General features: G+C 44.1%; 1 protein-coding gene across 1 annotated transcript in view; it reads right to left on the minus strand.

The window, feature by feature from the left end:
- LOC144669326 (small G protein signaling modulator 3-like) overlaps positions 1 to 4,350 on the minus strand; it is a 39,522-nt gene extending 35,172 nt beyond the window's left edge. Inside the window, exon 1 of the mRNA XM_078531690.1 lies at positions 4,275 to 4,350. Coding sequence (XP_078387816.1) covers positions 4,275 to 4,350 — 76 coding nt within the window. The remainder of the gene's footprint in view (positions 1 to 4,274) is intronic.
- Positions 4,351 to 10,558: the final 6,208 nt, after the last annotated feature.

Here is a 10,558-nt window from a genome sequence, read left to right on the forward strand (position 1 = left end):
CAAGTGGCAAAAGAAAGAAATATGAACTGTGGTGGGATAAAACAGTTCAATAGCACCAATTCCAGAGTACAGGATTTGAAGGGTTGATTTTGATCGATGTCTTCCAAGTTCCTTTCAGTTCTTGTTGATGACCCAAGGTGGTCTTCCAGCACTTTCAGAATTTAGTTCACTAGTTGAGCACTTGCCTTTCAATGTCTCTCACAGTGATTTTCTCCTTACCTCAGTTTTCAGAGAGAGCTAGCTATTATTGTGGAATTACTGGAATCTTTCACACACAGGAGAGAGAGGTTTTAGGCCTTTCAGGCTATGAGCTATTCAGCTACACTGCTTCTCACACAAAACTTGGCCACCTGGTCAGGAGCTAATTAAAACTTTGTTGCCAGGCAGCTCCCTTGGTCCAGGGTTCCTGTTCCAGGACTGCAACCGTGTATATATCTCTCATCCTGTTCCAGTGGACATGTCTTTCATCTTGCAGCCATTGTAATTTTAAGCCACAGTCCAACAGAAATAAAAAGATATGTTCCTTACGCTTGTCCCCATGAGCCACATTCTCTGACCATATATATGCGCAGATGAATGCACACTATACTTTAAACTACAGATATCTCCAAAAACAAAATAACAAGTTCGAATTCTTAAAGTTTACATTTATATTTAAAATTTTTAAACTAAATTCTTTGATTTTTAAAAAATTATTCATTCACGGGACATGCATGTCACTGGCAAGGCCTGCATTCATTGCCTATTCCTACTTGCCCTTGAGAAGTGAGGAAAATGGAGAAGGTGGTTAGTGCAATGACACACCCCTGTTTGAGCCTAGCCTTCACTGTGATAGATACTGTTCACATTGGCTAGATCATCATTTCACAAACAGGAGATATCAGGCAGAAAATATCCACATGATGAGGTTTTGTTTATTGAAACAAAGTAGAGATGAGTCACCAACATGGCTCCAACAACTCATCGACACCAACACCCATCCAGGACCCTCCAACCCTGCCCATCCCTCTGACCCCATCCTGTCTTCTAAACCCAGCCTCGGCCATGTATTCACCATACCCCCTGACCTTCCCCTCTCTGATGCTGAACGTTCAGTGCTCAGCAAAGGACTCAGTTTCATACCCTTGCTCCTTCACCTCAATGAATTCCGGGCCTGGCACAATGCTGAACTCTTCTTCTGCCGCCTTCGTCTCAGTGCTTACTTATTTGGGCAGGAGTCCATCCTCCGTTCAGCGGATCCTTTCACCCGCCTCCAATATTCTCCCTCCACCTGGACCCCTCCCTCTGGATTCTTACCTGCCCTTGATCTTTTCATTGAGAACTGTCGCGTGTCTTCAGCTGTCATCTGCTCCTCTCAGGCACTCTAACCTGTCTCTTTCTGAACTTGCCGCACTTCGTTCTCTCAGGTCCAACCCTGACATTATCATCAAACCCGCTGACAAGGGTGGTGCTGTTGTTGTCTGGCTTACTGACCTCTACCTCGCGGAGGCTGAGCACCAACTCGCAGGCACTTCCTCCTACCTCCCCCTGGACCATGACCCCGCCACTGAACATCAAGCCATTGTTTTCAGGACTGTCACTGACCTCATCTCCTCTGGAGATCTTCCCTCCACAGCTTCCAACCTCAAATTCTCCTAACCTCGGACGGCCCACTTCTATCTCCTACCCAAAATCCACAAACAGGACTGTCCCGGCAGACCGATCATGTCAGCCTGTTCCTGCCCCACGGAACTCATTTCTTGCTATCTTGACTCCATACTCTCTCCCTTATCCAGTCTCTTCCCACCTACATCCGCGATTCCTCTGATGCCCTACATCATTTCAATAATTTCCAGTTCCCTGGCCCCAACCGCCTCCTCTTCACCATGGACATCCAATCCCTCTACACAGCCATCCCCCACCGGGATAATCTGATGGCTCTCCGCTTCTTCCTTGAACAGAGGCCCGAACAATCCCCATCCACCACCACTCTCCTCCATCTGGCTGAACTTGTTCTCTCACTGAACAATTTCTCCTTAAACTCATCTCACTTCTTCTAAATAAAAGGTGTGACTATGGATACCCGCATGGGCCCCAGTTATGCCTGTCTCTTTATTGGGTATGTGGAACATTCCTTGTTCCAGTCCTACTCCGGCCCCCTCCCACATCTCTTTCTCTGGTACATCGATGACTGCTTCGGTGCTGCTTCATGCTCTCGTCTGGACCTGGAAAAATTTATTAACTTTGCTTCCAATTTCCACCCCTCCATCATTTTCACATGGTCCATCTCTGACACTTCCCTTCCCTTCCTTGACCGCTCTGTCTCAATTTCTGGTGATAGACTATCCACCAATATTCATTACAAGCTCACTGACTCCCGCAGCTACCTCGACTATAGCTCCTCACACCCCGCTTCCTGTAAGGACTCCATCCCATTTTCTCAGTTCCTTTGCCTCCGTCGCATCTGTTCTGATGATGTCACTTTCAAAAACAGTTCCTCTGACATGTCCTCCTTCTTCCTTAACTGAGGTTTTCCACCCACGGTAGTTGACAGGGCCCTCAACCGTGTCCGGCCCATCTCCCGCACATCCGCACTCACACCTTCTTCTCCCTCCCAGAACCATGATAGGGCCCCCCTTGTCCTCACTTATCACCCCACCAGCCTCCGCATTCAAAGGGTCATCCTCCGCTATTTCCGCCAACTCCAGCATGATGCCACCACCAAACACATCTTCCCTTCACCCCCCACCGGCGGCATTCCGCAGGGACCGTTCCCTTCGGGACACCCTGGTCCACTCCTCCATCACCCCCTACACCTCAACCTCCTCCCATGGCACCTTCCCATGCAACCGCAGAAGGTGCAACACCTGCCCATTTACTTCCCCCTTCCTCACCGTTCAAGGGCCCAAATGCCCCTTTCAAGTGAAGCAGCATGTCACTTGCACTTCCCTCAATTTAGTCTACTGTATTCGCTGCTCCCAACGCAGTCTCCTCCACATTGGAAAGATCAAACGCAGACTGGGCGACCGCTTTGTGGAACACCTTCGGTCTGTCCGCAATCATGACCCAGACCTTCCTGTCGCTTGTCATTTCAACACACCGCCCTGCGCTCATGCCCACATGTCCGTCCTTGGCCTGCTGCATTGTTCCAGTGAAGCTCAACGCAAACTGGAGGAACAGCACCTCATCTTCCATTTAGGCACTTTACAGCCTTCCGGACTCAACACTGAGTTCAACAACTTCAGATCATGAACTCTCTCCTCCATCTTCACCCCCTTTTTGATTCCCCTTTTTTCTAATAATTATTCTATATTTTTTTAGATATATATTTTTATTTTCCCACCTATTTCTATTATTATTTTAAAAATTTATTTCCATCCATTGTTTTAACTCCACCTTTTAGCCTATTTCGATCCCTTCCCCCACCCCACCCCCACTAGGGCCATCCGTCACTTGCTCATCCTGCTTTCTACTCTTGATGTCACCATCAACACCCCTTTGTCTTTTTGTTTATGACATCTTTGGCAATCTCTCCTTTGCCTCCACCTATCTCTGGCCCTCTATCCAGCTCCACCTGTCCCACCCTCCTTGAACAACTTATATTTCACCACATTTCTTATTCCCCTAGTTCTGATGAAGAGTCATACGGACTCGAAACGTTAACTCTGTCTTCCTTTCCACAGACGCTGTCAGACCTGCTGAGTTTTTCCAGCAATTTTTGTCTTTGTTTCAGATTTCCAGCATCCGCAGTATTTTGCTTTTATCATAGAGATGAGTCACCTGGCTCTGAGGTAACAACTATTTGTCTGGACCATACCACCTATTACAACTTGGTCCCAAAGAAAAGGCAAAATAAATAAGCAACTAACAGAGTTTCAGTTTAAATTCACCGTACAATGTCCAAGCTATAACTTCATAAAACACAGAAATATTTTCTATGACGTGACAGGATACAGCCTTTTGTTTTCCTGCATGAGTGATGATCAGCAGGAAGATAAGCTATCTACATGGAATGCACGGAGAAAAAATACCAGGGGCTAGGAACCATATTAAACTTAGTGAAATCTCATTAGTGCCAATGGAGAACAAGAACAGGTTGAAAGGGCACTAAACCAAGACAGCTTCAGGAATGTATAAATCAGATTGCAAACAAAGCCCACAAAGGGTATCAGTGAATGCAGGGAAGTTCCACTTAGTTGAAACATATCGGAAGAGAGGCCCCAGACACATGCACAATAAATAGGGAGGTGATGAAAGAGATTGTAGAGTCACAATTAACATAGAATATAGAATACTGAGCTCGATTGTAGGATCAGTAGAATACAAGCCCCAGACCACTGCGTAAAGCTGCATAGTGCAGCATTCAGTCATACTTCGAATACCGAATTCGGTTCTGGTCACCAAGGCACCAAAGGAATCCCCAAGAATTGTAATAAGTGCAGCGTTGGGTCAACAGGCTGACTCCTTGTCTCTGGGATTGAGCTATGAGCAAAGATTAGGAAAATGGAGACTCTTCAGGACTAGAAAAGAAAGTGAGGAGGAGCCTTACAGAAGAATATAAAACACACCACAGAGTGAAGGAGCACTATTTCAAGTTAAACCAAGATACAGGTCAAAATGACATAGGTACAGACTAGTGAAACCTGAGTTCAGTACTGATGTCATGAAGCATTTCCTCACACTGTGACTGTGACAAATACGTGGAATAAAAGCAAAAACCCTGGAGCTTTTCCAGAGATAATTAGATTTTATGATCTGGGGGGAAATGTAGGTTCTGTGAAGTGCACTTTTATTTGAATGGAATTGATCAGAAACCATAGAACTACAGTGATTCATAGCAGTGTTAGTACAAAGCAGGCCCACTATACTCTAGCCTAGATTCTGTTGAACCCTACTCACCATTTTCATACTATTTCCAAAATTCACCCCCTTCCTTAGACCGTGCCTACATTGCAGTCCTGCAGTGCCATACCTGAAGTCATTTCGCCAACGAACAGAGGGTTTTCTCGCTTTACAAGCTCCTGGTGTGTGTGTGTTTTCCTTGACTCAGTCGCTCAGTACACTAGGAAGAAGAAAACCTAATCAGTATGATGCGGAGCATGGAGATGAATGCAGGCTTCAGCCTATTAAATCAACCATAAGGAATCAAACTACCAGCCTCAGTTGAGTCAAACAAATTTCTCGGAAAACTACGAATCTCTGTGCGGACAATATACCAATCACCGCATCAAATTAAACTCCTGGCACATCACGGAATATGCTGTCAGGTTAGAGTTCACTATACCTGAAATGAAAAAGGGACAGAGCTGTTACCAGGGTTACTCACAGGCCTGTCTCCATCATACATCCACGTTCTGTCAAAGGATCAGCCTCAATGTTAACTCTTTCAGCACTGGAGCAGGTCACACTTCCACTGGAGTGTAGAATAGTGAACTGAAAGTTGCAAAGCTGCTCTGTTCAGACATTTTATAATTCTACTCAATAGAATTGGAAAAAATTAACCCCGTTTCACAAGTGTGAAAACTGCAAATACCCTGCAGTCTGTCCTCAGTGGGCTAACTGTGCAGTGATTTATAACTGTGCAGGCACTTTTTTTTTATTTCAGGGACATATCGATTCAAGAATAGCGCCCAAGAGCAATCATATCAAGCATAAAACACAAGTCTTATAATCATTCAATCTATACAAATCCCAATGCTCTTTACTTCATGCTATCAGTGGCTACCAGTGCTTTTAGTAGGCATCGTCCCTGCATGAATCCTAGATGATAGAAACGCATTCAAGTTACAAAACATAAACAGGCCATACAGTTCAACCATCCTCCATGCAAACAAATAACTTCCAATCTGTTCCCATATCCCTTCAACCACTTATCCTTCAGCCACCTAATCAATATTGAATGTTCACAATAGCTTCTGCCTCAGCCACCAACTCTACGAGTGAATTCCACAGCCTCACCCCCTCCATGAAAAAGTTTCACATCATCTGTATTAAATCGCTTCTATTTAATCTTGTTTCAGTGCTCTCTCACTCAAAACTCCTGGCTCTGTATGATAGAATCATGGTATAGTACAGCACAGAAGGAGGCTATTCAGCCCAGCGAGTCTGTACCAGCCTTTTCCAAGCGCTATCCAGTTTATTTACACTCACCTGCTCTTTCCCCATTACCCTCCTTCAGGTATTTATGCAATTCCCCCTTGAAGGCTACGCTATCCACCGCCCTATCAGACAGTGCATTCTAAATCTTAACCACTTGTTGCATTAAAAAAGAAACTTTTCCCTATGTCGCCTCTGGTTCTTTTGCCAATTACCTTACAGCTCGTCAGCCATTGAAAACAGTTTCTCCTTATTTACTCTTTCTAAACCCTTCATGATTTTAAACCCCCTGCTCTAAGGAGAACTGCTTCAGCTTATACAGTCTACCCGGGTAACTGTAACCCCTCAACCCTGAAACCATTCTTGTAAATCACCTCTGTGCCTTCTCCCAAGCTTTCACCTCCTTTCTAAAGCAGGCTCAGAATTAGACATTATACTCCAGCTGGGGCTGAATTAGCGTATTATACTGGTTTAGCTTTTGCCTTTATTTATAAAGCCCTGGATCCTATAGCTTTATCAACTGCTTTGCGAACCCATCCTGCTGCCTCCAAAGATTCTTGCACAAACATCCCCAGTCTCTCCCTCTTCTTGCGCCCACCGTAAAATTAGCTTGTACTGTCTGTCCTTATTTCTTCCTACCAAAATGCATCACCTCACAATTTTCTGTGTTGAATTTCACTGCCACCTGTCCGCCCATTCCTCCAGCCCATCTGTCTTCTTGAAGTCTGTTATCTTCCTTACTGCCTATTACACTTCCAAGTTTTGCATCATCTGCAAATTTCACGTCCAAGTCATTAATGAAATCAAAAACAGCAGGGATCCAAGCACTGAACTACGGGGGAAGACAGAAAGCATGCATTTTTTCTATCCCTTAGCCAATTTTGTATTCATGCTGCTACTGCCACTTTTGTGCTACGGGCTTCAATCTTGCTAAAAAGCCTAATATGTGGTACTTTATCAAAAGCCTTTTGAAACTCCACATACACAACATCAATTACACTTCCCTCAGCCACACTCTTATCTCACTCAAAACATACACTGTCCTTTCCAGCTCAAGAACAGAGGCAGAGTAAGGGAGTATTAAAAGCTTAGTTTAGATATAGAAAATTCATTTCAAAACCTTTGATTTATGCCTTAATGGCTGTAGCTGAATGCAGCATTCAAAGTGCAGCCTGACCAGAATATTACACAGCTTTAACAAGAGGGCCTCACCCTTGCTCTCTATAATTTGCCAATATGGCTCAGCAAAACCAAAACTTCATCTTGTATTCTGTCAGCAGATGCTGCCTGACCTTTTCCACCATTTTCTGTTTCAGGTATTTGACGTAAGCTGTATTTCACTTTTTGCTCAGTATTGTGCCCTTTGCAGCATCATGAGTTGCTGTTAAAAGCCCATTTTTAAAAAATATTTTTTCTTTTGCTCACACAGTCTGTGCAATTGCAAACTTTCCCATTTTTTAAAAAGTTAAATCACCCAAGTCAAACTGCAGAAGCAATGCAAAACACCAAGGACGAACAGGTACCTCTGGTCAGTGGCATTTCTCCAGATCAAAATGACAGAAAATACTTTGGACGATTTATTCCTGTCATCTTAATATCATTTCAACATACCTACCCACCTATGAACAGGTGAAGTGAGGGACATCCATCACTTCCAGCAGAAAATCTAATGGGTGACAATGGCAAGAATGCTAGTTCTCATTTACTGCCATTCACTTCAGAACAGAAAATCCTAGTCTGTTCCCACTCTAATATCCTCCACTCATAGGGCAGGATTTTCCGGTGCAGCCCACCGTGGGAATCTTTGCAGGCGGGACAGGAAATTTGACGGAGCAGGAAAAGATCCGTTGACTTTGGGCGAGAATTTCCCTACCCATAGTAATAGAGGATGGATACAGCACAGGAAGAGGCCATTTGGCCCGTCCATCCTGGCTCTCAGGGCAACTCAGCTCGTCCCACTCCCCTGTCCTTTCCCCTTATCTTTTCCATTGAGATAATTATCTAATTCCATTCGAACGCAACACCTGAATTTACCTCCACCACACTCTGAGGCAGTGCACTCCAGATCCTAATCACTCACTGTCTAAAAAATGTTTTTCCCTCATGTCACTTGTTTCTTTTCACCAACCACTTTATATCGGTGTCCTCTAGTTCTTGACCCTTCTGCCCATGGCAAGTTTCTCTCTATCTACACCCCTCAGAATTTTGAGCATCTCTATCAACTCTCTTCTCAACCTTTACCTCTCTTAAGGAGAACACCACCAGCTTCTCCAATCTATCCACGTAACTGAAGGTCCTCATCCCTGGAACCATTCTCGTAAATCTTTTCTGCACCCTCTCCAATGCCTTCATATCCTTCCTAAGGTGTAGTGCCCAGAATTAGACACAATACCTTTAATAAAGGTTCATCGTAAATTTGTTGATTTTGTACTCTAAGCCTCTATTTACAAAGCACAGGATTCCGTATGCCTTTTTTAGCCACTTTCTCAACCCGCCCTACCACCTTCAATGATTTACCTGCAAATGCCCCCCCACCAGGTCCCTTTCCTCTTGTACCCCCTTTAGAATTGTATCCTTTCATCATTTTTCATACAAAAGTGTGTCACTCCACAACTTTCTGCATTAAATTTATTCTGCCTTGCGTCCAGCCATTTCACCAACCCATATGTTTGTAAAGAATATCACTATCCTCCTCACAGCTCACAACACTTCCAGGTTTTATGTCATCTGTAAATCTTCAAATTGTGCCCTGTACACTGAAGCCTAAGTCATCTATATCGATCAAAAAAAAAAGCAGCGGCCCTAACGCCAATCCCTGGGGGGGGGACGCCACTATATACTTTCCTCCAGTCCGTAAACCAACCGTTCACCACTACCTTTCTCCTGTCACTCAGCCAACTTCGCGTCCATGCTGTCACTATCCCTTTTATTCCACCGGCTTCAACTTTTCTGATAACCCTGTTATGTGGCACTTCACCAAGTGCCTTTTGGAAGTCCACGTACACCTCATCAATTGCATTAATCTCATCAATCCTCTGCTACCTCATCAAAAAACTCAATCAAATTCGTTAAACACGATTTTTCCTTAACAAATCTGCGCTGTCTTTCCTTAATTTATCCACATTGTGACCGTTAATCTTGTTCCGAATTATCGTTTCTAAAAGCTTTCCCATCACTGAGTCTAAACTGACCGTTGCTGGGTTTATCCTTACGCCCTATTTTGAACAGGGGTGTAATATTTGCAATTCTCCAGTCCTCTGGCACCATCCCTGTATCTAAGGAGGACTGGCAGCTTTTAGCCAGTGCCTCCACAATTTTCACCCTTATTTCCCTATGGCATCCTCAGATACATCTGATCCGGTCCTAGTGACTTATCAACTTTAAGTACAATCAGCCTTTCTATGACCTCCTCTTTATCACTTTTTAACCCATCCAGTGTCCCAACTCTCTCCTCTTTCACCATGAGTTGGGAAGCATCTTCTTCCTTAGTAAAGACTGGTACAAAATACTAATTTAATACCTCAGCCATGCCCTCTGCCTCCATGTGTAAATCCCCTTTTTGGTCCCTAATCAGCCCTGTTCTTCCTTTTGCCACCCTTTTACTATTTATATGACTATAAGAGACTTTTGGATTCCCTTTTATGTTAGCTGCCAGTCTCCTCTCACGCTGTTAATTTGCTTCTCTTATTTAATTTTACATTTCCCCTCTGAACTTACTATGTTCAGCCTGGTTCTCACTTGTATCATCAACCTAACATCTGGCATACACACTCTTTTTCTGCTTCATCTCACTCACCATCTCTTTCGTCATCCAGGGAGCTGAGGCTTTGTTTGTCCTACCTTTTGCACTTGTGGGGATGTACCTCGGCTGCAGGTGAACCAGCTCCTCTCTAAGAGCAGCCCACTGTTCCAGAGGAATTCGTCCAATACCTGATCTATACCCTCACTGTCTATAAGTGCAGAGTATACTGAAAAAGCAGCCTCCTCAGGCATGGGAAACACAGAACTGATGTCTCCTGTTAAGCATTACAGGCCTAACTACAGTCTGCAGTCAAGTACAGTCTATTTTTAGACACAAATTTGTGATTCAGCTGTATAAGGCTGGTGAATCACCAGAAAATTCTGATAATTTAAAGGTGCACTATTTTTTTTTGAGAAACTTTTAAATTGTGTCTAGATACGATCAGAAAGAAACTCATCAACCTTTGTCTTTGGGCCGAAATAATTGACAAACATTTTCTCACAAAAGTGCCCTACAGTAACACAGCAACACCACCCCCCCAACTCCCCCACCCCAAATGGACATACACTGGCTTGGAGGCGAAGTTCACCACTCAAGCAATCATGTTGACCAATTTGTCACTGGATTAGATCAAACTTCATTTGTGTATCCGAAACTCAGCAAGTCAGTACTGTACTCCATAGACTAGCCCACATCAAGCCAACCATCCTCAAGGAGCAGCTGTAACTCCTGTAACCAAGT

The sequence above is a fragment of the Cetorhinus maximus genome, chromosome 29 (assembly GCF_964194155.1).
Source record: "Cetorhinus maximus chromosome 29, sCetMax3.hap1.1, whole genome shotgun sequence".
In the NCBI taxonomy this organism is placed as follows: Eukaryota; Metazoa; Chordata; class Chondrichthyes; order Lamniformes; family Cetorhinidae; genus Cetorhinus; species Cetorhinus maximus.